General features: G+C 37.5%; 4 protein-coding genes across 11 annotated transcripts; 2 read left to right on the top strand and 2 right to left on the bottom strand.

Annotated features, from left to right (window-relative positions):
* The first annotated feature begins 1,356 nt into the window (after window positions 1–1,356).
* On the top strand, window positions 1,357–13,153 carry LOC121971085 (protein transport protein SEC16A homolog). Of its 7 annotated transcripts, none has more exons than XM_042522186.1 (15): window positions 1,357–1,540; window positions 1,608–1,696; window positions 1,790–3,604; window positions 3,718–4,041; window positions 5,986–6,111; window positions 6,194–6,316; window positions 6,498–6,659; window positions 9,650–9,775; window positions 9,860–9,994; window positions 10,740–10,867; window positions 10,932–11,043; window positions 11,130–11,453; window positions 11,590–11,706; window positions 11,810–12,138; window positions 12,227–13,153. In XM_042522186.1, the coding sequence occupies exons 3-15, from the start codon at window positions 1,922–1,924 to the stop codon at window positions 12,819–12,821; spliced, it is 4,284 nt and encodes a 1,427-aa protein (XP_042378120.1). In that variant the 5' UTR covers window positions 1,357–1,540; window positions 1,608–1,696; window positions 1,790–1,921; the 3' UTR covers window positions 12,822–13,153. The 7 variants fall into 7 exon arrangements, with proteins under 7 accessions (XP_042378120.1, XP_042378123.1, XP_042378121.1 ...); XM_042522189.1 differs by having other exon boundaries at window positions 1,608–1,713; window positions 1,847–3,604; XM_042522187.1 differs by having other exon boundaries at window positions 1,608–1,713.
* Window positions 13,154–14,225: 1,072 nt separating this feature from the next.
* LOC121971084 (hydroxyethylthiazole kinase-like) lies at window positions 14,226–17,597 on the top strand. The gene is made up of 2 exons (XM_042522183.1): window positions 14,226–14,721; window positions 16,999–17,597. The coding sequence occupies exons 1-2, from the start codon at window positions 14,254–14,256 to the stop codon at window positions 17,389–17,391; spliced, it is 861 nt and encodes a 286-aa protein (XP_042378117.1). The 5' UTR covers window positions 14,226–14,253; the 3' UTR covers window positions 17,392–17,597.
* A 392-nt stretch (window positions 17,598–17,989) lies between these two features.
* Window positions 17,990–21,010, bottom strand: LOC121971083 (SHUGOSHIN 2-like). The gene is made up of 13 exons (XM_042522182.1): window positions 20,681–21,010; window positions 20,343–20,545; window positions 20,190–20,227; window positions 19,956–20,085; window positions 19,852–19,875; window positions 19,641–19,709; window positions 19,524–19,574; window positions 19,347–19,446; window positions 19,196–19,256; window positions 18,886–19,117; window positions 18,709–18,808; window positions 18,558–18,618; window positions 17,990–18,480 (listed from the first exon to the last, which is right to left on the bottom strand). Exons 1-13 carry the CDS (start codon window positions 20,730–20,732, stop codon window positions 18,159–18,161), a joined length of 1,443 nt encoding a protein of 480 aa, XP_042378116.1. The 5' UTR covers window positions 20,733–21,010; the 3' UTR covers window positions 17,990–18,158.
* Window positions 21,011–22,297: 1,287 nt separating this feature from the next.
* LOC121971081 (U-box domain-containing protein 12-like) lies at window positions 22,298–25,670 on the bottom strand. 2 transcript variants are annotated; one of them, XM_042522181.1, is made up of 5 exons: window positions 25,282–25,670; window positions 24,988–25,104; window positions 23,661–24,074; window positions 22,931–23,555; window positions 22,298–22,864 (listed from the first exon to the last, which is right to left on the bottom strand). In XM_042522181.1, exons 1-5 carry the CDS (start codon window positions 25,582–25,584, stop codon window positions 22,467–22,469), a joined length of 1,857 nt encoding a protein of 618 aa, XP_042378115.1. In that variant the 5' UTR covers window positions 25,585–25,670; the 3' UTR covers window positions 22,298–22,466. The 2 variants fall into 2 exon arrangements, with proteins under 2 accessions (XP_042378115.1, XP_042378114.1); XM_042522180.1 differs by having other exon boundaries at window positions 22,298–23,555.
* Between the last annotated feature and the right edge of the window lie 1,297 nt (window positions 25,671–26,967).

The raw sequence follows: 26,967 nt of genomic DNA, 5'->3' as shown, positions 1-26,967 counted from the left end.
ATTAAATAGATCATCTATCATATGTAGATGATACTTATTCTTGATAGTGATAGAGTTTAACCATCTATAATCGATGTATAACCTCAAATATCCATCTTGTTTCTTAACAAAAATAACTACAACACCCCATGCTGATCCAACAACTCTTGAAGTGAGACTTTAGCTCCTCCGGTTCTGTTCATGTCATCCGATGCTTTCGATATTGAAGCTGTGTTAGACAACAACTCAATGATAAAATCTACCTACAATCGAGGTGACAAGTTAGGAAATTCTTCCGAAAATACATTGTGATATCCACGAATTATGCGACATCAAAAAGTCATATAGAATTATCCACATCAAAACTCATTAAAGATGGGAAATATCCTTCACATTCCTGAACCAACAACTGTTGAGTCTGGAGAGCTGAGATAATAGATATCTCTCAATCGCTTATCCTAACAAATTCCCATGTAGGCTGATTTGAAGATTTAAATGTCACCACATTTGCTCGCAATCGACGATAGCATGGTGCTCGGACAATCAATCTATACCTAGAATAATATCGAATTCAATCATATGATATCAACATTGCACTACAAAGACATGACTACCGAAATTCAAAAGACAACCGTTACATTTTATCTGATATCAACATTGCACTTGATGGTGTCAACATGACTAATCCACAAAATTGAGAAATTGAAACCTCCCAATCTTATATACAAACTAAAGGTCAGCTATGGGTGTTCCCAAATGATGGAACTAATAGCTTCAACTCTTGTATAAAACTAGGGTTCGAATAATATCTCTCTGAGATGGATATAGGTACACTATTCGTGATCCACTTTCAGAATAGTAAACATATGCTTATGTGTACAATCATAACTATGACATGATCACCGCTAGGATTTCAACCAAGAGTAATTCTACCTTGTCGCATCAATTGCAAACAACAAATCAAAGGATATATGACTTCAATAACTAAGAGATATATTTCAACCTGTATAAAAATTTCTTTACTCTAGAATCATATAAGCAAATAAATTATTATTTTTAACTAATTAAACTTATCAAATTTTTAAATAAAAACTGAATTTAAAATTAAATTTATGGGAGATTTACCAATTAGTTAGGGGTTTTATAGACTTTACATAGTTGTTTTTCAATTAGTTTATTTATTTGTATTTATTTAGTTTAATTGTATAAGAAATTTTAAATTCGAAATCGAACAGAATTGAAATTTCAAAATAATTCAATTTAGTTTAATTCATCTATCCGATTTAATTAACATTTTCTCACCCTCTATTCTTGTCAACGAACAGTTCGGTGAAAAAGAAATAAAATATTAAGGAAAATAAAAAAAAAAACAGAGAAAACGGAGGAAAACAAACAAATCGAGAGGAAAAAGAAAAAGTTTGGACCCGGGGAAGAAACGGCGAGCGCAAGGTGGGATTGTGTGACGTCGGTTGGATCGCAATCGAGGTTTCGTTCTCTTTTCACTTCTCTCCTCTCAGATCTGTGCGCACCTGATTCCTCTACGATTCGGTCGTCTTGTCCGGTGAGTTATAAGTTCTGAAGGCCAATTCATTGTTCCGCTTATAATTTGCATCTTTCAACATCGTTAGGTGTATGGAGGCGGGGGGAATTCCTCGATCCTGCGTGTCGTGGATACCTGAATTCTAGTGTTGATTGAGAAGCCGGATTTTGGGATACGGTTGGAGATCCGCTAGGGTTCTGTATGCAATTTTCTCTCGAATTGAAGCTGCAGTCACGGACTTTGATCTTCTGTTAGCTTGTTTTTTCGTAGGTTTGATTCGGTAAGGGATAATTCGGCTGGAACTAAGTCGGTTGTTCGGTGGATCAGGAAAATTGCTCTGCCAGCGGTAGGAGCAAAAAGGAGCGAACTTTACTTCGATAGCTTTGCTTTGTCGAGGATCAAATGGCATCTTCCTCTCCTTCTCATGTGGTAGATCAGACTGACGACGACCGTGATTTCTTCAACAATCTAGTGGATGGAGATTTTGGTGGGAATGGATCTCATATTCGTTCCAAAGAAATCGCGAGAGATTTATCTAACCTCAGTCTTGATGATACTGGTACGTTTGTGGATGATCCTGATGATGCTGGATTAATTTCAGAATCAAATGGTCCACAAAAAAGTGAAACATTGCAGCTTGCAGGTTATCCAGAAGATGTTTTGGCTTCTCATGATAGTCCCACTGTGAATTATTCACCAGACAAGGTAGCCACATCAGAAAGTTCTTCTGCAAGCATTCTTGAGACTGCAATGCAAAGCACATCGCCAACTAATAATGCTGGATCTAGGGGAACGTGTATAAAGCAGGTTCAGTGGAGTGCCTTCAGTCTTGGCACACAACAGTCTGACAATGTTGGGTTGGAAACTTCTTCAGATTTCTTTGTTGAGAATGTCAATCCATCTGACAAATTGAATTCAAATGCTGATTTTAATTTTCTCCATGTGGAAAATCAAGTTAAAAACGTGGACACACACACAAATTCCCAGAATAATCAAGAGTCACAGCTTTTCAGTTCAGTTATTGATCAGAACACAGGTGGTGTAGATGCACAATACTGGGAGAGACTTTACCCTGGTTGGAAGTATGATTCAATCACTGGGGAATGGTATCAGTTGGATGGCTATAATGAAAACGTAATTACACAAGATAACTATACTTCAGGAGTAGTTTCACAGGGAAATTTTAATGACAATGCAGAAGCTGCTGCTAACGTGGGTAGTTCAGAAGATCTATATCTTCAGCAGATTTCGCAGTCAGCCCTGGAGACCATAGCTGAAGAAAGTACATCAGCTAATACTGCTACAACTTACAATTGGAACATTGTTTATCAGGAGAACATGGAATTTCCTCCTAATATGGTCTTTGATCCTCAGTATCCAGGGTGGTATTATGATACCAACACCCAACAGTGGTATACCCTGGAGTCTTACACTCAGACTACAAAAATACCAAATGTAGTTCAGAATGAGGCTATTGCTTCAGCTGGCTTCTCAGAAGGGAGCTATAGTGTATATGATGAAGTTGGTCGACCTGATCAAAGGACTGATATATCCCTAGGGAGCCAAGAGTTTTGGCACGGGGCTGATCTATCAAGCAGCTACTCTCATCAGCAGAACATGCTGCAGGCGAAACAAATTAGTGAAAATAGATTTTCTCATAACCAGCAGATGCAGAGCTTTTATAAACCAAGCACTGCTACAATAACTCGTGTAGATAATGACACGGCTCTTCAGACATTCAAACCAATGGTGAATCATGGTTTTGGCTTTACCAATGGGGCAATTATGCAATACAACTCTGCCAATGAAGAAAGTACATATCCAGTTTATCTTCAAAATCTGCCACATAGTATGCAACAAAGTATATCCAACAGCTTTTTAGGCAATCATAACTCAGTTGACTTTCGACAGCCTTCATTTCAAGATACAAAGGATTCTTATTCCATGTTTTCTCATGCTCCTGATGAAGGCAGATCATCAGCTGGTCGTCCTGCACATACTTTGGTTTCTTTTGGGTTTGGTGGGAAGCTTGTAGTTACTAAAAATAGCAACTCTTCTCGAACAAATTTAGACTATGGAATTCAGGTGAGCTCCAAAATTTTGGGATTGGTTGTGGATGTATTTTAGTTGTTCTACTTTTGTACATCTATTTCTGTGTGTGCTCTGAAACTGATTTTTTATTCTTTTTCTTCTGGAAGGAATATCCTGCTGGTGCAATCTCTATTCTTAACTTATCTGAGGTTGTGAAGAATGAACTTGATGCATCCAATTTTGTTTCTGGCACCGTGTTGGATTACTTCCATCCTTTGTTCAAGCAAAAATTTCCTGGTCCCCTTGTTGGAGGGAGTGCTTCTACAAAGGATATAAATAAATGGTTAGATGAGAGAATCTTGAGCTATGATGGTCCTGTCATGGAATTCCACAAAGGGAAATTTTTGAAGTTGCTTCTTTCATTGCTCCGAATATCATTGCAGCATTATGGCAAACTTCGATCTCCTTTTGGATCTGATCTATCACTAGAGGTTTTTATAACATTATTGTCATATTAAAACATATTATTCATCTTCTTTCTTGTTACAGCTATATTTTTTTTCCTACAATATATTCCTTATATTTCACAGGCCTTCACTGTAAAGTCTTGTTTTGTATTTCTTTCGTAACCCATATGTTCTGAATATCATCATAACGTTGGAGTCATTTTTGTGGAATTGTCTTAGTCTCTGTTGGACATCTAATGTCCAGATAATAATGACTTCTTTTCAACCATCCTATTTCATGAACATGATTGAATGTAATTTCTTTTTAACATGACAATTCTTTTTCTCCATTGTCTTTTGGTATGTTATGTTCTCCAGCATGTTAAGTTTAATTGTACGCAGTTTAACATGCCATCATATGATAATTTGATTAGAATTAAGTGTTATAGCAAATGAAATCATCAACAAAGATTGAGTAGGTTTGGGCTGATAGTCATCAGTGTTGCTCAATCTTATGAACAACATAAATGTAGGAATATAGAGGCATCATTATGACTAATTTTCCTAATGCTGCTACTTTTCTCTTTCTAGCATTTTGTTTATGGAACAAGAAAAAATTGTTCTCAGTCTTCTTAGGCAAATTCCTAATCTCTAGATGTTTGGATTACAAATTGATCAACAGGTTGTAAGATTCTTTGACTTCTCTTTAGAGTAACCAGAGTAGCTATAGCTTTTACTGTTTTTGGTGGTTTAGGTTAATCAGGTTATTCAAAAAAACTTTACTTATTTGGCTTCTAGGTTGTGCTCACTAATCTTGAAATGTTTAATAGTTGTCATTTCCACTTTTTAAGCGCATAGTGTTACCAAAAAAAATCAAGAATAATATAGGTAGCCTAAATATGAGAATAGAAATTCATAATGCAAAGCTTCATTGTGGAGATGACGAAGAAGTTGATTGTTAACTCAAAATCATCACTGTGAAGTAAGATCCTTCACTTAGATTCTATTGTCTGCCTCAGAAATTGGAGTCGTACATGAGTTTCATAAAGTAATTTAGAAAGATGTTTATGAATCCTCTCTTATTAATGATAAGGGTTTTCTTCATCTGCATGAGCTTAATACTATCTTGAACAGATTCTGTGCACTTTTTTTGGCACAAGCTGAAATGACTCTATTTCTCTATGACAAAGGAGAAATAGGGGCTCACAACCTCTTATGTGACACTTCAAAAGTATTCTGTTAAAAAAAAATCACACTTAATTTGCATATTCTCTAAAAAAACATTGCTAGTTCATTTTTCTTCCGGTTTAAGATAGTATCTCCTTTTCCTTTTGCATAATTGCTGAATGCAGCTTTGGATTTACCAGCTAAGGGGGCAGTCAGGTCTTGCATTGCATGAACTAATTTACACAATCCACTGTTGTTAACCTGGCTTATCTGGAAGGTAGAATAAATGTTCTGTGATTGCAATCACTTCTAAATTAGTAGTAACACACAGAAGACTATCAGACAGCTAGCTTGCTCATGAGTTAATGATGATGCAGTGCATCTGAATTCATGGTTTAAAGACTTCAGCTGACATAATCTGCTTGTAATTATAATATATTTGGGATACATTTGTATGGTAGGATGTTCAAAGCTACTTTGAAAGTTTGAATTGCACAAAAAATAAGACATTTGTGTAGTGAATGTTTTTTTATAGGCAAATAGATGATAACATAATAGAGGTCTCCAATAAGATTGGCATCTCTCAGTGGCTTTAAATATTTGTCATCGTCTGTTCCTTCTGTACAGAGCTGTTTTTATGCAGTTTGTCTGTCTGTTCAGATTTGAAGCATGCACAGTTGCATACTTTTTAAGCAAGAACTAACAAAGAATAATCACCCTTTAGGAACACAAACATACTTCCTAATGATTTTGATTTTTTGAATTCTTCAAATTTTTGCATTTTTCTTGTTATTTCTAAAATTATCATTCTCTCTCTTGTAGGATTTAAATGGTCCAGAAGAGGCAGTATGTAAACTTTTTGCTTCCTCTAAAATTAGTAGTCCTTTTGGAGGTTATGGTTCCTATGCTCATTGTTTGAATAATATTCCACCAGAAAGTCAACTTCAGGTATTGTGAATTCATTCAAGGTTTTATTTATATAGTCTAATGAACTGCTGGTAGAAGTCTATATTCTGCACATTTCTTTCAGGCAACTGCCGCTAGGGTACAAAGCCTTCTTGTTTCTGGTAAAAGGAAGGAGGCTCTCCAATCTGCACAAGTAGGTCAGTTGTGGGGCCTTGCTCTTGTTCTTGCTGCACAGCTTGGAGACAAGGTTTGTGTTCTGTGTTCTTTTCTGTGTGATTAAAGAACTAATTTACTTGATTTTGATTCAATTTTAGATAATTCCTTTTTTCATGTTCAAATGATTATAAATGGAAGATTCTTTTTTCACGTGACTAGTTATAAATGGAAGATTCTTTATTAACTCTGTTTCTCATAAAAGATGGGTACAGTTTTATGTTGACACAGTGAAGAAGATGGCACAACATCAATTTGCATTTGGTTCACCTTTACGATCACTATGTCTTCTTATTGCTGGGCAGCCTGCAGATGTATTTTCTGCAGACAACGCAGTTAATTTCTTATCTATGGCTTTACCTATACAGTCGGCAGAGGTGATTTAAACTCAAAATACTTCTAGTTATCATTTCGAATGAAGTTTCCTGTGTTTTTTCACTTCAAGTTAAAAGTATGCTTTTGCCTAGTATGAATTCACTCTTGGCTGAAATTGAAAGTTAATCTCTAATCAATCAAATGAATGTGATTGTTGTGGCAAGGGCCTATGTTAGTTTCATGACTGTTGACTTCTTTTAGCAACTATGGTAACTGTACCAGTGTACCTTTTACATGATTCAAACATTTGTTAGTCCTGCAGTAATTAGTTAATTTCTATTCACACTCTTTCTTCATGTTCTCTTTTACAATGATTTTCAGTTTGTCACTAACAATGGGATTGAGGGTGACAGGATCAAGAGCAATAAGGTTGTGGATGATTCCATATCACCTATTTTGGTAAAAATAAATAAATAAAGGCCACCAGCAATCTCCGTGCCATTGTATGGTGAGAATGGATGTAAGAATATCATTTATATGAATATCAAGCATACCCTCGTTCTAGTGTGTATCACTTTATTCCTTTCTTAAATCAAAATTTACAAAACTAAACCCAATCAGCTACTTAGGATTGTTTAACCTGGTCAAATCTAAATGGGAAGTAGACGACAAAAATTGGAAAGTTTATCAAACATAACAATCCCAATAAAATACAATTCACAACCAAAATATGGAATTTTCTTCTTCTTTTTTTTTGGTTTTTCAATTTCTTAACTTTGAACTGAAAAAATATTGTCGTGTTGACACTACATCTGTCAAATTATGGGGTTGGTTTAACCAGTTAAATCTGGAATAATTTTGTTAACCACTTCAACCACTAGTTTAATTATGACAAAATTTTCTAGAATGCATATAAAATTTACAACAAATAATTATGAGGATGATAATAAAGTTGCACTTCTGAAAATAATATCTTTTGCTGCTGGTAATCAGCTATCAGAAATCACCTGGAAGGATCAATCTATACCCTGCACTAGTCTTGGGTAATGTATTCCACTTTGATATTGATTTGAGCTTGCATGTTGGTTTTTGTGCTCCATGGAGTTAGTATGATAAGTGAAAAGGAGTAAAGCACAATTATGATTATTGAGGACTCAGAAATTGTATTGATTGGGAAACAATGTCATAGATAGCCATAACTTGAGGTTTCTCATTGGATGTAAATAGTTGAAGACTGGGATTTAGAATGTTTTCTTTTGTAAGTAAAATTCACAATTCTATATCATGTGCAAGCATTACTACTGGAAATCATACTTGGACAACAATTATTAGAATTAGCTAGATCAAAGGGAGAACTAGTTTTATAATTATTAGAATGAAAAAATACATGATGGAACTTGCCAAGCTCACACAGCTTTCAATAGAACCTGGTCCAGGATGGAAAATCACAATTCTTTTGTTTTGGACACTAATGGATGATCATGGCAACAATGCCATTGAGATGAGGTGTTGTTAATGTTGATAAAATGTAAGGAATTAATCAATGTGGTAGCAGACTCCATCAGACTTGTAAACACCATTGGTTGTTGACTTTGTAGATCCTGAAATATAGAGTTAAGGAGATCAAAGGTGACAAAACAATTCACAGATCTTCAAAGGGTTCAAATGAATAATAAGTTTATGGGACATGCCAAGAATATAAAGAACCTTATCGTTTAATAAGGATATGTGAACCATCAACAAGGGAGACAGGTAAAGTTGAAGAATGGGAAAAACTTATGGCTACTTTTCATGAGAAGAATCGACAAATCCAGCAAGCACAGAGCCTTGTGTTTATCACAAAACTAATAGTAGAAGTGGAAGTAGCGGCGAGAAATTATGATGAACTAGGGGCATTATGAAGTCAGTCCTCAAATTGTTCATACTTGATTAAACTAAAAGTAATGATCATGGAGCTAGAGCAGAGGTACAGGTTGATTGAGTGACAATGGCCCGTGCAGTAGGTTATTCATATTTATCCCTGCAAGCTTTGATGGATGATTGGTGCAACCACATTGGGAATGAATATCATCCACAACCCTGACTGAAAGATCCAATGTGGAATTAAGCTCACAACACATATAACTAACACTAATAACCTAATGACTAACTTCAATGACTCAATGATTAGGTGCTACTTTCGTATATTCTGTCAAGTATTCAGATCCTTCCTAATAACTAAGCTTGTCAATTCTCTTCATTTCCATATGAAAAGCATAAACATTTTCCCCTTTTAAGCAGTTTCATACTATGACTTACTAAAGGTGCCACTTTTATTTTTCTCCTTTTACCTTTTCAATGCTATATGCTTTGAGGAATCAGTGGAAGTAGATGAATTTCCATACATTCAAGGCATTGGATTAAGTGTGCCCCTGTTTGGTGAGTGAAGGGTATCTGATATTACCCCTACCCTTAGTTTTGCTAATATCTATTTCATTTTCACTTTTCTTCCATCTCCTTTTAGTAGGAAATCTTGACCGTCATTCCTATGAACTTCATTTTTGAACCACTTTATGTCATCTTATTAAATGCAAATTTATGTACCATCATCTCTGATTTCAGCACATATGATTTCATCGCAGTTATGTACATAACAACTTAAAGTACAAAGAAAAAGGTTGCGGCTCTAATCATTGATCAAATTACATTGTTCGAATTAGCACAAGGGTTGCTCATTGTGTTGGCATTTTAATCCCATAATTGCCATATAAACAATTTATATATAGTTTCTCATTTTCTGCATATTACACAAGAATTGGCTAGCAGCAAATTCTGTCTCAATTCTAGTTTGTTAGTGACCCATTCTCCTTTGATCTCTTTGGGATGCATGTCAGTTTGTCAACATTAAGTTAAACACAATTCTCTTGAAACGTTAATTGCCAAGAGTTTTTCTCTTTTTGAAGTAATTGTTTGTTTGATAATATTAGTTCACTGTCAATGTGTAATCTGAAATTCATCTGAATATATTTAGAGTTCAGTTTTCGACCTCATTGACTTCTCAAATGATTGACAGGTTAAATCCAGTGGTATGTTGGATGAGTGGCAAGAAAATTTAGCAATTGTAACTGCAAACAGAACAAAAGATGATGAATTGGTAATTATTCATCTTGGGGATTGTCTGTGGAAAGACAAAGGAGAGGTTGGCACCCTTTTGCCATTTGTTTTTATCTGATTCTTTAGGCCATTTATTTTGGGTTAACTTTCTCAATTAATATTGCTGCAGGTAACTGCTGCTCACACTTGTTACTTGGTTGCTGAAGCAAATATTGAACCATATTCGGACAGTGCAAGGCTCTGTCTTATTGGTGCAGATCACTTGAAGTATCCAAGGACATATGCTTCACCTGATGCTATTCAGGTTTTTTTTTTGTGTGTCTTTTTATGTTTTTGGTAATATTTATAAATGCTTTTGTAATTTATCAGTGTTTGCATGTGTGTTTGATTGTGGTCATTTTGCTTGCCTTACCTAATCTTTTAAGAATTGGCGACAACAACCATCATGACCAAGCCTTATCCCACTAGGTGGCGTTGACTATCTTTGAGAATTGAACATAATGAAAATAGCAAATTTTGGTAGCAAGAGAACAACTTTATGGTTTCAGAACTCTTGCCGAAAATTCTTGATCTGTGTAGGATTGAGTTTTACTTTCATTTCATTAACAGTTGATAATATGAATGTAGGTGTTTATGAACAACCAACAAGCATTTACAGGGATATGTTTGGTTTCTTTTGGTCTACTGTTACAAGCTATGCTTGGATGATAGAAAGTCCACTGAACTGAATTTCCAATTTAACATTTCCTTTTTCTTTCCAAATTTAGCTGGGAAGCATTACTTTGTGTTTATTTCACTGGTTAGTCCTTTCTGATGTGTAGTTATTAGCTGAAAATTTTGAATTTCTATGATAATTTGGTAATTCTTCAACGGCATAAAGTAGTTAATAGTTGTATTGACCATGTTTTTTTTTTTCCATTTACATGTCTATGCGAACTTTTATTCCTTAGTGTCGATTGAAAATTAACTTTATATGGTCTAGCTCCTGCCTCCAGGACCTATATGTGAATTTCTAAAACCAATTAACTATGGGAAAATCCTCTGTACAGCGAACAGAACTTTATGAATATTCAAAGGTGCAAGGAAATTCCCAGTTTATCCTACTACCTTTCCAGCCATACAAGATAATTTATGCCCACATGCTCGCTGAAGTTGGGAAGATCCCTGATTCATTGAAGTGAGTCATAAGAGTTTGTTTTTCTTTGCCATCCTTCTTCCTTTACATGTTTAGATCAATTTAGGTACTGTCAATCTGCTTCAAAATTGCTGAAGAGTTCTGCTCGTACTTCCGAGCTTGAAATTTGGAAGTCAGTGTTATCCTCTTTAGAGGATAGACTGCGTATTCACCAACAGGTAATTTTAATATGGGAAGCTTGTCTACAACCTGCAGAGCCTACATTTTTGCGTTGCCCTTATATCTTTTTACTGTAAATGTCCAGGGTGGTTATGGTTCAAGCTTGGCTCCTGGGAATCTAGTTGGAAAGTTGTTTACCACCTTTGATAGATCTATTCATCGCATGATTGGTGCACCAGCAGCACCTCTTCCACCATTGCCACCAGGGAATGTAAATGATAAAGAAACATCATATTCAGTTGCCCCTAAAGTATCAAATAGCCAGTCAACAATGGCTATGGAAACATCATATTCTTTAGTTCCATCAGCATCAGTGGAGACCATGACTGAATGGTCAAGTAATAATACTAGTAAAATTAGGCATAACAGAAGTGTTTCAGAACCTGTGTTTGGACAAATCCCAAAACAGGTACGATTTCTTCCTTTTCTCAGTTGAAAATCAGTCATCTTGTTAGGAAAGCCAATTCCTTTTTTAGTAGTTGATTTCTTTTTAAAATGGGAATGCTAATCGGCTTTTTACTGTCTTTGTTGGAATATTATCAAAGGATTCGAGCTCAGACGGTGCACAGAGCAAGGCAACATCTGGTGGCTCGCGCTTTGGACGCATTGGCTCACAACTTCTACAGAAAACCATGGGATGGGTGTCGAGATCACATCAACAGGTATTTTCATCAACATAATATGACTGCTTATTTCATATATATTCTTCTTCCGACACCCCTCTCCTTTGCTCTCGGTTTAACATATGCTTCTCACAATGCAAAGGCAAAACTGGGCGAAAGGAACAAGTTCTATTACGATGAAAAGCTTAAGAGATGGGTGGAGGAAGGAGCTGATCCTCCGGCAGAGGAAGCTGCCCTTCCCCCACCTCCAACAGCAAAATCATTCCAGAATGGTATGCTGGATTACAAGATCAGTAATACTTTCAAGAGTGAAAGCATCATCGATGATACTTTCAAGCCAGTAAGTGTTGGCGATAAGGAAGGACCAGCAGCTGAACCTTTGGCTCCATCGAAACAAAAATCTGCAATACCACCAATTCCACCCAGCCAAAATCAGTTCTCAGCACACGGCAAAGTGGGCATTCGGTCCAGGTCGACTCTTATCTTCCTTATTTGTATGTTTTCCTTCTATGTATTTTGTTTGTTCTAGGGATGTTAACAAAAATTTGACATTCCTTAGATATGTGGATACATTCAACAAGGGCAGCGGCGGCGGTGGCCCCTTCACAAAACCTTTCCAGTCACCTGCACTTCCGTCAACAAAACCATTGGTCAGCACAAAGTTTTTCATGCCCGCCTCACCACCATCCACCGAGGAAAGGCCGACTGATACAGCAAGCGAAAGCAACCAAGATGCCACTAGTACCACTGGCGAAGATCCACCTGAACCTGTGACAAGAGAAGCATCCTTTTCCCCACCAGCTTCATCCTCCATTCCTTCCACTGGCGAAGATCCACCTGAATCTGCAACAAGAGCAGCATCCTTTTCCCCACCAGCTTCATCCTCCATTCCCCGGTTCCTGAGCTCGAGCAGCATTGCACATCTTGGGAACACAGACTCTGGAGCTGCTTCTTCCTTGGCCATATCGAGAGCCACATCCTGGAGTGGGAATTATGAGCTACTCAATCAAACTACAACAGGCAGGAGGCCATGGCAGGGTCCTACAATGTTCTCACCCACTCGCAGTATGCCAGCCAGCCCAATTGGCAGCTCATCAACCTTGCAGCAGAATGATGCTTCTCTCTCGGACGACCTACAACAGATTGAACTCTGATCCATCGCTGCATGAGCATGAGTTTCCCATCAAACCTACATGATGTTGGTGTTGGATTACGAGGAGGGCGCTAACCAGAAATCTATCGTCGCAACAACTACAGTCTTTCTAAACTTCTGAGGCCAGGGAGGCCTTAATGTCATACATACAGTGGCATCCTTCTACATGGAAGCATGTGGGCGCCATGTACAGATGATTTGTTGATTTATCGATCTCATACGGTTTTTGCATAAGAGAAATATATGAACAAAAAGGCGGTTGATCTTTTTTTTTTTTCCTGAAGAGTCATGTGTATTGACTTTCATTTAGTGGATAAAGCTTGATTGACTCAAGAGCAGGTGTAGAGGAGGCAAAATTTGTATTTTGCACCGTTACTTAGAGTTTAACCTTCCAATATTTTCGAAAGACATTCTTTAAAACAGAATATTAATATTTGTATGAGGTTGGAGTATTAAATTTAATATTTAGAGTTGTAAATAAATCAAATATTCTTTGGACAATCATAAAAAAAAATTGATTATGGTTAATTATAAAAAATTGTCAAATTGTGATCAAGGTCGCCTCAGGATAAACCAGGGCATTTCCAAACACTTAGGATTCAATTTCCACACAAAAATATATCTATGATGATTAAACTATTAATGATGTTGGATCATCACATCCGATTAGACTATTGGTAATGTTGGATTGTCATTTTAAAAGTAATCAGGGTTCAATTTCCCCACCAGATGTACCTATGACGATTGAACTATTGATGATGTTTGATTGCCACGTCAAAAGTCATTACACTTGAATTTACTTGATAGGTGGAATGTAGACCGGGCCTAGTGTTGTAAATGAATTGAACATTCATCAATAAGTTTAGTGTTCGGATTAATAAAAACTTATTTATTCAATATACATAAAATCAATTAAATAAATAAATTTAAACGTCCGTGAACAATGTTCACGAAATCATATAATTTATTATATATTTTTTTAGTAAAAAAATAAAAATAAAAATAAAAATAACTATATTCATTAATAAAATTTTTATCAATATCCTAAATAATAAATAAAAAAAATATTTGAATTATCAAACTCAAATTAAACAAGTAAAAAATTTTAAATAATTAAATAAGTTTAATTAAGAACTCACTATTATTTAAACGGGACAAACTGAAAGCCAAACTTAAATTAAGCTAAAAAATAAATCAAATTAAATTTAAATAATTATTTTCTTAATTCATTTTAGATTCGGATTAATTTGACTCGCTTAATTACCTTACAACTCTGTTGGACTTGTTTACCATCCTAACCCGACTAAATGGGATATAAAAAAAAAAGAAAAAAAAATCATGGTCGCCACGTTTAGAATCCTATAAATAAATCAATAGCGGATCCCTAACTCTAAAAATTGAAAACAAAAATAAGGCTCGGGCGGCCTTCCGCAATGGCGGGGGAGGCGGAAGCATCGGCGGTGGAGATCGCCAGTTCGGCGGCGGGTTGGGGCGGGCGGGCGTGGGGGTTCTTAGAGAGAGTCCGATCGCGCGCGCCGCTCGTCCAGTGCATCACTAACTTCGTCTCCATGGATCTGATGGCCAACGCACTCCTGGCTGCCGGCGCTTCGCCAGCCATGGTCCACTCCCTCCGCGAGATCGAGGACTTCACACCGCGGGTCGACGCTCTCTGCGTCAACATCGGCACTCTCTCCGACGGCTGGCTCCCTTCCATGCAGGCCGCGGCTGCAGCCGCTTCTCGCGCCGGGCGCCCCTGGGTGCTCGACCCTGTTGCCGTGTCCGCTTCCGACTTCCGGATGGAGGCGTGCCTCGGCCTGGTGGCCCTTGGGCCGACTGTGATCCGAGGGAACCCCTCCGAGATCATTGCCCTCTGCCGTGCGTGCAGGAATCGGGATTCGAAGGTAAATTTCTCGCCTTTGCTTGTATTAATTTAACTGTGGTATCTAATTTTTTTGCATGATAACTATTCGATCATCTGGTACACAAATACCTGATTTTTAAATAAGAATAAATCGAAGATAAATGACTAAAGAATATGTGATGATCAATATGCCCTTTTCGTGCAACGAATATGCAAATGTTCTTCAAAGGGCAATTTTGTTGCCCTTTTTGGTTACATAGTAGTCGGAGCACAATAAATTTCAAGCTTGGAATGATCTGTATGCACTATTTTGCTGGCTGTTACATTTGGTATGTCTCTTACTGATTTGTCCAATTCGGATTCTATTTAGAATCTTGTTTGACTTTGATGAATAGATATATTTCATCAATTTAAATTTATTAAGATTGAGATATTTTCTAGGAACAATGAACCTATGATCACAAACTCATTATCCCAGTCCATGTCAGATTCTGTTAAGGATCCTGATTGTCTAAGCAAATTCTTGATATAGGACATAAGATCCTAAGTGGCTAAATCTAGATTGAAATCATGGAAATTGTGCTCCATTAAGGTGTGTTTTATTTTATCATGCATCATTGGAAGATCAACATATGTTCTAAATAAGAGAAAAATAATACTGTACAATAGGAGTCAATATAGTTGGTTAATTCATATTTTTTTGGCTCTTCACCAATTAAATTAGCCTCATTTCACAATACTTTTCATGATGTTTATGCAACTCTATATAGGTATTTGTAGCTGACCTTATTAGAAATTCTTATGTGTGAGTTATGCATTCTAGAGATGGAAAATACCATTTTTGTATCTGTTTAAACTTTATTCAAACTTCGTGTTATTAAACTTCTAACTATGGTGCTCTATAATTTGGTGTTATAATACATAAAATCCACAGTATGAAGATTTTCCTAGATTTTCACTCATCTATGCATACTATTCAACAAATATTTGTCATCCCCCACAAAAGATAGAATGCAATTGTGCATAGCATTTCTAATTCTATCTTAACAATTACTGCATATCAAACAAGAGACAGTGGGTACTTTATGTTTAGTTAGGAAAATTAGTGATCCTATCATATGTTTCTGTGATTAAATTAGTTGCTTCTTGTGAAAGAATTATCCTACAACCTATTTCTGCTTATGTTTCTGCCATCTCCACTGATAGTCTATAAGAGATTCATTGTTTTCTTACTTGGGAAATTTGACACATAGCAATAAGAACTTGATTAGCCCCATGATTATTTTTATTTTAGCTTGCAAAAGCTAATATACTTAGACTAGCACATAAGACCTCATTTTATTATTGTCTCTAATGAAGTCTCCTTAAATGGTAACCTGGTTTGTCCAACAATTTAGCATTCCAGGTGGCTAGAAAGGATTTGACAGAATTCCTAGGATTAGGAAGATGGCGCATATTTGACCTTTTTGTTTTGTTTTGTTTAGGAAGGATGGGATATGCTTCTTTTTAAGCTTTTACCTTTATAAGGTGCTCTTCGCCATGGACTACAGTTAAAAGGGAAAATCGAATAATTCATAACTAGATCCTAGAGGTCCTTCTGCACCTTGGTCCATGATATGAGACTTTCTTGTTCGAGTTAGGTTATGAAAGGGACAGTTCATTATTCGAGGGAAATGGAAGGTGTGATAGTTCACCTGCTACATAATTATGGTCAAGATTTGAAATACCAGGTTTCAGTCCCTGAATCAAACAATACAGTGTCATGCTGTGCCGGGCATGCTGACAGCGGCTAGGAGGATAGCGTTGGATAGTACGAGGAAGAGGATTGTAGGAGGAAAGGGGAGAAGGAATCTGCATCCTTGCAGAAACCCCTATTTGTCCTTGCAATTGCTCTCAAAAGGTGTCATCACTTGCATAAACTCTGGTGCTGAATTACTCATGAACTCACCACTTGTGGAAGTTGTCGCAAAAATTGCCATCGCTTGTGAAATAGCTGGCAGAACTAGAAATTGCTCATGTATGTCATAGGATGCCCTTTATCACAGCCTTGAGGTTTCAAGTAGGTTTCATGTGTCAGTTGATGCATGAAACTAGATGTTTCACTTGTGTTGACTGACGCACAGAAGTTTCAAACCATAACAACGGCTCAATTCTATAGCAAACTACTGTCTTCCTTCTAGAAGCTTTACTTCAATACTGCCTTTCTTCTAGGTTTTCATTTTACATCAAGTGCTGGTTAAACCACATAAAATTTCTAGTTTCTTTTTTGATTTTTTTTTCGGATCACTTCTCATGTCTTACAAAACCTGGCAAGCAGGGTGTCGACAGCTCCCACGAATCACTGGACGCTCTTGAATCTGCCAAGTCACTGGCATTCAGGAGTGGCTCCATTGTTGCAGTATCTGGAGCCACTGACTACATAACTGATGGGAAGAAAGTTATAGCTGCAAAGAATGGAGTGGCCATGTTGCAGAAGATAACAGCAACCGGATGCACTGTCACAGCTCTGATTGCAGCTTTTGTTGCAGTTGAACCATCAAATCCTTTGGAAGCCACTGCTTGCGCTCTCTCTGTCTTCGGATTGGCAGCCGAGCTGGGGTTCGAAATGGCAAGGGGGCCAGCCTCCCTGCGAGTCCATATGATTGATTCTCTTCATGGTCTTGACGCGAACGCAGTTCTTTCCAGAGCTCAAATCTCTGTTGTATCGTAAAAGATAGCAAGCACCGTATCCTTCATCTTTGCATGGGATTGTTGCAGCCTCTACTCCTATCTAAGAAGATTGATGCATTCACAAACTTGGTTGAGATACTAGTTTTGCAGTTCGAACGACGCATTGCATATCAAAGTACTATATACACTAAGCTTAATGTATTCACAGTAATTTTTAGATGAGTTAATATGTACATTTATTGTTCACAAGGTGTATGTGCTTTTACTTTTTAGCACGTTATTAATATAACCTTGTGTAATATTTTTATAACATAAATAATATCATTGTTTTTCTCTAAATAAAATTAAAAATTATATATTGTGCTTAGAAAATTTAAAGTATATATATATTTGAAAAACTTAAAAATGCAAGCTAGATTTACTACAACACAATACACCATATATAAAAATTGAGATTAACCTGACAAAAGTAATTAAAATCAGCAAGCTAAAACTGCGGTCAGTTTGGCCTCTGGCCTTCAAAAGACAAGCAATACGGCATATAACAAGAAAGCTCCTTCCATGCTGTGTTATCAGAGGAGCTCTGTTGCCATTTCTGCTCAAATCTCTTGCTCAAACCCAACAAACATATCAAAAAGTAGTAACAAATAACTAGCTAAAATACCAACTGTCGGGGCTAAAAACTCAGTTCGAATCTTCGTAAGCACACACTGAACATGGAAAGTGAGACCATGAATACTAACTGCCAAGATATCCCACTTATCTCATTGTGGGCGTGGCTAAATGGAAGTTTAACACCGTCAGACCTCATTCCTCTCTACGCATTTTAAATTTACGTGACATTTCCTTATAAGAAGCGACCTTCTTAGCTGCCCTTCTCAGTGGTCTTCCAACTGAAGATCTCCCATGTTCTTCATTGGAAAAGTGTAGCAAGCCACTCAAATCCTCGTCTTCCTTCTTTACTTGATCAGTATGACCTTGTGAACTGGAAGAGTCCAGCTCAACAATTTCATTATGCGATAGTTCAGTTATTGACTGAACACCAATTTCAATATCCTTAACATCATGCAAACTCTCCACAGGTTGCTGTGATTCAGGAGTAGAATGAACTGACCTTCGTAAGGACCTCCTGTGCTAACATAAAAAGTTTCAACATTACTGAAGCAGAAAAGAAAAAATAACAACCAAAGGTATACCATAAATTACCTTCTTCCATCCACCTTTTCTTCTAATTGTACTGATTGGGTCAGGCTAGTAGTGACTAAAGCTGCAAGGAGGTGTAAATGTTAGATAACCAAATGTTTTCAAGTTGCATACAATCACATTTAGTTTAGAATGTCTAACAGCAAGATATTACATTGTGCTTTTAACTTGCGCTTATTTGTGTTGCAGATCTTCTTTTCTATTGTTGTATGACATGCACCTTTAGCAGCTTCATCGTGATCAGTTCCTCCCTCCTTTGTGTGCCAATTTGAAAGAAGATAAATCAGAAAGAATCAGATTGTCAAAGAAACAAAATTAATTCAATATGTACCTTGGTATGTTCTTCATTCGAAAAATGTGGCAAGCCACTCAAATCCTCTTCTTCCTTCTTTACTTGATCAGTATGACCTTGTGAACTGGAAGAGTCCAGCTCAACAGTTTCATAATATGATAGTTCAGTAATTGACTGAACACCAATTTCAATATCCTTGACATCATGCAAACTCTCCACAGGTTGCTGTGATTCAGGAATAGAATGAACTGATCTTCTTCGCAAGGACCTCCTGTGCTAACATAAACAGTTTCGACATTACTGAAGCGGAAAAGAAAAAAAAAACAACCAAAGGTATACCATAAATTACCTTCTTCCATCCACCTGTTCTTCTGATTGTACTGATTGGGTCAGGTTAGTTGTGCCTAAAGCTGCAGGGAGGTGTAAATGTTGGATAACCAAATGTTTTCAAGTTGCATACAATCACATTTAGTTTAGAATGTCTAACAGCAAGATATTACATTGTGCTTTTAACTTGCGCTTATTTGTGTTGCAGATCTTCTTTTCTATTGTTGTATGACATGCACCTTTAGCAGCTTCATCGTGATCAGTTCCTCCCTCCTTTGTGTGCCAATTTGAAAGAAGATAAATCAGAAAGAATCAGATTGTCAAAGAAACAAAATTAACTCAATATGTACCTTGGTATTGGCATTCTGATGAGATTCTTTCTTTTTTGACTTCTCTCTCTCCTAAAACAAAAATCATGCCAATTAGAAGAATATTGTCTGGAATATATATGTTGGTGTGTGAAGTACCTCAATCTCCAAATACTTCAATTGAATGGTTGATCTTGCACAACCAAGCTCATGTTGCAATTGTTTTAGCTGCATAACAAGATGGACAACTTTAAGATAATGTATACCTAAGAAAGCTCAAGTAACATGCCTTGCATGACACATTTTTTTGTCATAAAAAAGGAATTTTGAATTTCCAAATTCAACTAAAGAGGTGAAGTACAATACTCACTCTGTCTTTTCCTAAGTTAAGCTCCTGCACCAAGATAACCAAACAAGTTATAACCGAGGACTATCAGATTGGATGATGACAAAGTATATGGACAGGTAGCATACCCCTAGCATCTGAGAGTTAGCTCTTGCAAGTTCCCAGTTTTGTTGATTGGCTTTCTGCAATTGGAGCTCAAGTTTCTGGCACTGGATGCTGCGCTTCTGCAGCTCTATGTTGGTCAACCGTATCATCTCACTGCAAACAACAAACAAGCCAACCAAAGTACTCAAAATACTTGAACCATAGTTGGACCCAAATTTCACAAGTTAGTCAAAATAATTTAAGAGAAATTTGCTGACTTCCGTTCTGCTACCGCCTTCAACAAAGCATTATTTTCCTGTAATTAGAACCAATTCGTCAGATCAAAAGGTGTACAAAAAGAAAATACATTGCTTTGCTCAAGAGCAGAAGGAGAAACAAAGGAACGAAAGCGAAGAGATAAAGTGGAGTACCGTCACCAACTGAGCGACGTGGTCCTTGAATCTTGGAGAAGGCATCAGCTTTATGTTTTCTTTATCCCCATCAGTTTGGGATGGGCGGCCATTTCCATTTCCGTCAGAACCCATGGTGTTGGAGATATCCGACAACCCCTTCCTTGACTGATTGTTGACCGTCGAATGCCTCTTCTGCTTCTTTTCCAGTTCAGTCTTCGCGTCTACAATCAAACCGATGCGTTATCCAAGGAAACCGAAAACCCTAACCCTCCTACTAGGTGTAATCCGAGGGACAACCCCACAAAATGACCAAGGGTTCATGGCGGTAGCATAGAAGAGAGCTTTGAAAAGGATACCTGTGGCGCCCGCGTGGTTGATTAGCAAGCGAGGACGGTCGCCACCGTCCATAGAAGATCGGAGAAGGGAAAAAAAAAACAAGAAAAAAGCCACCCCCTTTACTCTCCTCCACTCCTCTTCTACTATGCAAGAGACACAGAATAAGGGCAGAGATCTGTGCTCAACGGAGAGATAAGAGGAACAGGGAAGAAGGAGGAGGGCGGAGGATGCGCTCGGCGGCTTCGCCTCGATGAAGAGGCAGAGCTCCGGCCGTCCTTTTTGAAATCGACCCCAATCGCGCCCCTTCTTTCTGCGTCCTCCAGCTGCATTTGATTTGGGCCTCTCTTTATTGGGCCGGTCGTTTTTCTCTGACCTCACAGTTGAGACCAGATCCTCTGGTGCATCCAAAATTTGGATTAGGAAAAGAACTACGTATAATTACGGCTAGATCATGTTAGTGATTTGGCCGCTATTGATTGTGATTCTTTTCTAAGTTTATCGTCCTCCAGGTCGGATCGCTATTACAATTCGATCGTAATTACAAGTGATTCATCTCCTGATCCATTTTTTGTTGACCAAGGAATCTGGCCTCCACAACTTGGCGCATACAAGTTATCTTACTATCTACATGCGCTACTATTATTAGATAACCCTCACTCCCTACCTGTGCTACTTTTCTTCATAATTTATCTACCTATACTAAGCCGAGACGACAATCCTTCATGATTTATCTACCTATATTAAGCCAAATCACACCTATATTAAGCCGGCCTTATCTACCTATATTAGGGGTGAGCAGTCAACCCGCCAAACCGACCAACCCGCTTATACCGACCTGAACCGAACCGAAAAAAAATAATCTGCCGGATATAGGGCCGGATGTAGGGTCCTGATATTGCATTATCTGATCTAGTATGACCGGATAGTTTTTTATACCAATAACCGAACCAACCCGATCCGCGATCACCCCTACTTATAGCAACTACTGTTGATAAGCTGTTATACGTTATAGCAGCTACTGTCGATAAGCTGCTACATGTTATAGTAGCTATTTTTGATTAGCTGCTACAACGTATAATGAGTAATCTCTATTATCATTTTAAAATATTTTATTTTTTTGTTGTATTTATATTTATATTTTATATTTTATTAGATATAGGGTCGGATATCGAAATAACTGACAACCCGTCGGATATCTGTTACATAAGAACCGCTGGATATAGGGCCGAATGTAGGTCTTGATATTACATTATCTGATCTAATAGGGCCGGATAGTTTTTTACCCCAATAACCGAACCAATCCGATCCGTGATCACCCCTAACTTATATTAAGCCGAGGTCGACGATACTAAACTATTTAGGATGAGCATTATGATCTTATACCATAGATACTTTTTCTTTTAGGTTTATTTAAAGAGGATGGCTTAATTTCTCTTTTAGGTTTATTTAATGAGGATTTGTTTAAAGTCAAACCCATTGATAAAGAAGTCAACCTTCCATTCATGGATAAAAACATTCAATTAATCTTTATTAGGAAGGAAAACTCTTCCAAACGATGAAACTTTCATCATTCTTCACCCAAAGAACACTAATGAAATGCAACTCCTTGAAACAAGATACACACAAAGAACACATTCTAAACAAAGTGCTCCCAGTTTATTAGTAGTAAACTCTCCAATCTAGGCATCCGACTAAAACTTCTCCTGATTTCTCAGGAGGTATAAAAATATGGTATCAGATCACTGAACATATATACATACGGAAACTACGAAGTATTATTACGTACTAAACGAGTATAACAGCATTCTAAGCATTTTGTTCGACACATGTATAAGCAATCTCGGAAGGCTCAGCCCCCTGGTGCATCAGAGCTAGAAGACTTCCAGCTTTTCTCTTGGCCCTTTCCGTGCCAGTCTCAAGAAGTTCTTTGAGTGCTTCTTCCGCACCCACCTCCTTCGCAACCTTGAGGTTCTGCTCAACTCCACTACAAAGCGAATACATCAATGCAGCTGCACTCTCGCGAACCCGAGATGATCCACTTTTCATTAGTTTCACCAGGAGAGGAATAGGGTGAGAACTTGCAATTGCCGTCTTACCATCTTGATTATTTGAAAGGATTGCCAGTATAGCTAATGTTTCATCAATCATGCCCAGTGTAGGATCGACCAGCATAGTGATCAAATGGTCAACAATGCCAGCTTTCACTGCGATAAGTTTGTTACCATTGTAAATGCAGAGGTTGAAAATTGCAGTAGCAGCATCTTTCTTACCTCTTGGACTTCCTTCACATAGCAGGGAAATAAGTAGAGGAATCGCCCCAGCTTCCCCTATCAGGATTTTGTTTGAATCTACAACTGACAAACTAAATAGAGTAGCCGCAGCATTCTCTCTTGCTTCCATAGTCTCACTTTGCAGGACTTCCACTATCTTTGGTATTGCTTTCTCTTTCACAATAATATGTTTGTTATCATCGTTTATGGAAAGGTTAAGGAGTGCCGTAACTGCATGCTCCTGCGTTCTTGGATCTGGAGATGAAAGGAGTTGTATCAATAAGGGGATTGCACCAGCTTCAGCAATACATATTCTGTTGTCAGCATTTCTCTTTGCAAGCAATCGGAGTTCACCAGCAGCTGCTCTTTGCTCTTCTTGGCTGCCATTTGCCAACTTAGACATTAGTGCCTTGATCCCAGCCTGGTTACAATCAGAATTGTTTTCTGGTTTCATGTTACTGTGCTTTTTGTTCAATTCAATGCCATTGGCATCACACCACTGCACTATTAAGCTCTTCAAGATGAAATTGGGGGTGAGAATAGTGTGAGATAGAGGTTGTTGTGTCTTGGGGCAGGTCTTGTGTCCATTTTCAAGCCATTTCTGGATGTAAGATCTCTCATACGTCTGCAGAAATACTCACATTACAAGGATGCCTTTACTTTATCTTTCAAAGAAAAACATATTAGGATAATACAAGAAAGTAGAACAGTATGTTATTTTCTCAATTACCAGTCCTGAGGATATAATGACAGGATCCTTCATCAGTTCAAGCGACATTGGACACCGAAAATCATCTGGAATCACTGGTGATCTGTGTTTGGAAAAGCTTGTCTTCCTATCCATGCTAGCAGAAGCTAAGTTTTCTGATAGTACACAATCGTTAATCTTCTTCAGCAATAAGGACATGTCATCCAGTGAGACATCAGGCTCTCCATCGCTTGAAATGACCATTTCATTTAGAGCGACTGACTCCTTGATGATGTCATTCTTATTTTTTAGTTGAAGCTTTTCTGATATTCTTTTGATGACACTAATATCACTATAATTTTCATTCAGTGCCCAACTTAAATCTCTGTGCAGTTGCAGATCAGGCAATTCCATAGTTTCTTTTGCTCTATGAAGATGGGAATGCAAAAGTTCAATCTGCAAATGACAAAACAAAAACAAAACAAAAAATCATGTTCATCCATAGATGATTACATGAGTGACCAAAATGAGGGAAATACTTCAACTTCTGGTAATCACTCTCCGAACTCTTTCACAATGGTAGGCAAGGCTAAGCAGTAAAACACATAAATATCTATTCATCATTAATGATATAATTCAGGCGACTTACCCCATCTTTAAATACAATTTGCAGTACAAAAAGAAATATTCCTGAAATGAGTGAGATACAGAACCCATTTTTCCTGCTTTTGTTGGTGATGGAAATTAGATCATTTATTTACATTGTTTTGCCACAATGATGATCAGGTGATAGTGATTTTGTGTTTCATGGTGGTTTCAAGTGATGAACCAAGTTTGCCAATTTAAATTTGAAATGGTAAACTGCAACATTATAAATAGAAGATGAGCATAAAACTATTAACAGACATAGAAACTCTATACACAAAGCCCGTATAACGAATTCAAGGTTCTTCGGATTGATTTGTGATTGAGTAGATTGGGACAAACTCCGAAAATGGGCAGGTGGATAAGAACTTCTTTAGCCATTGCTTAGCAAATGCAATGGTTTAAAGTGAGATTCATTTTGCAGAGATACAACTTTAGAATTTTTGTTTGTTTGTTTGGAAATTTGCCTATTTACTCTGCGTTGTTAGTTTGCAGTTCTAACATGATCCACCTTGGCATGAGGACAAACAGGTATTAGATTATGACCATAGTCCTAACAGTTTCTAGAATAATGGTGGAACCAAACAATATTAAGAATTTCCAGTATGCAACAACATGATACACGAGGGTTGACAAAGTCCAGGATTTTTTTTTTCAAGACACAAAGTCCATGGTTTTGTGAGTTCAAATAAAATAACTAAATTCACGGCAGCTCATATATTACCTGTTCTTTAACTTCAAGCGGAATGTTAAGATTGTCCAAGCATATCTCATTGATTGCCTTTTCAATAGATTCAGTTGCCATTTGAAAGGAGATTTCAAATTTTGACGATCTTAGAACCTGGAGAGAATCAATCAAGAAGAAATCAAGAAAATTTCTTTCGAAGTGAATCTGGGAAAAAATAGAGCAAACATTTACAGCATCAAAATCTATCCCGTATAAAATAATACCTATAAGGAATCAAGATAATTGAGAACAAACCAAGAGAAATTGGAGAAATATATTGGAACCAATTACCTGATAGAGCCTGCTCCCTGCGTTGACTAACCGAAGGATCTCTTTCGCTTCCACGAGGGCCACGCGAAGCGATTCCAGGCCGCGAAGCTCGTCCGGACGGATCGATCCGGCGTCGTCCCTCAGCTCGTCGAAGAGCGGGGCAAGAAGCTTCACTCGCTGCGTCAGGTCGAAGCTCATCCGTCGCAATGGCCCGCGATTCTCGGGCAGCGACGTCACCTCCTCCACTACTCCCGATAGGGCTTCCACCACCGCCACTCCATCGACGCCTCCGCTGATCTCCGGACCCTCCTCTGTCGACCCCATGTATCCCGATCGCAACGGGATCAAGGTAGAAAGAAGAGGAAACTCTCAGATCGGGAGAGCAGCTCGAACTACAGACGTAAAAAAGTAAACTGCGCAGATTGGAAAATTTTATTTTGATCCCCAACGCTTTTCCACTTTACCGCAGTTTTATTTCGATTTCACCCCTGAACTTCAACATATTACAATATGAACCTCAAGACTAAAATATTCCTGGACCTCTTAACCTTTACGTGTCTCCTTTTAAGGACTTTTAATAACTTTTTAAAAACTATTATTAATATTAAATAATTAAATACTTCAATATAATCTCATAAAATGAATTATATACCGGTCAGCACGTACCCGGTATATCTGTAATATAATACAGATAAATTTTAAGATTTTGGGCGAATCAATTTTTTGAGAAATTCATAAAATAATGAATTAAGGAAGAAAAGATATGATTTTACCGACTAAAAAAAAATTTCATCAATCGTTAATATGGTCCTCACCACGTATTAATATAGGATGTTCTTCGACTAATTATGACTTTCGATGCTGAAGATGTTATTGATGAATTTATATTGGGTTCAACCCTGGCCCAGAGGCCGGGTCGTCTTGGGCAATTGTCCAGGGCCCCTAGTTTGGGAGGGGCCCATAAGCTTGTATTAAATGTTTATATATATATATATATATATATATATATATATATATATTAATTGTTTATTTATTTTAAGAATTAGATTTTGACTTTTTTATAAACTTTGCACTGTTGCCTGTTGGACTTCTCTTCCACTGCCGCACAAGACAAACACAAATTTTTCTTCTTCCGCCGTCGCACAAGCTTGTCTCTTCCGCCACCGTACAAGACAAGCTCAAATTTCTCTTCTTCCGCCGCCGCACAAGCTTGTCTCTTCCGTCGCCGCACAAGCAGACAAGCTCAAGCTTTTGGCTTTTGCAACTTCTGTCGACGCTCTCCTTTTCCAGATTCGCTCTGTTCTCTTGGATTCTTTTTGCAATTTCTGCGCCTTTGCCTCTTCTCTACACGGCTGCACCAGGATCTCCTACAGTAAGCTGAATTAGTTTGTGTGTGTGTGATTTCTATTCTCAGTGCTAATTTTTTCCTTTGTAACTGTTGTTTATTCGTAGAGTAGAGTACAGTGCTAGTTTGTATGAGATTCATCTATATAGTTGAGTAGAGTTTGATTACAACTAACTAAAATCACATAATTTCCTTTAACTATTATTTTTTAATTGTTAAAATTATGCACAATATTTTTATTTATGCATAGCGAGTTGTTGTCATTATATTTTAACTTTTTTCATTCTATTGTACAGCAACATAATTAAATTATAGTTGCGGCGGTTGCGGGTTATCATCTACTCATCTTTTTCATCCAGGTG

The sequence above is a fragment of the Zingiber officinale genome, chromosome 4A, assembly GCF_018446385.1.
Source record: "Zingiber officinale cultivar Zhangliang chromosome 4A, Zo_v1.1, whole genome shotgun sequence".
Lineage (NCBI taxonomy): Eukaryota > Viridiplantae > Streptophyta > Magnoliopsida > Zingiberales > Zingiberaceae > Zingiber > Zingiber officinale.
The sequence above is the reverse complement of the archived record's forward strand: the minus strand, read 5'-3'. Positions and strand labels throughout refer to the sequence as shown.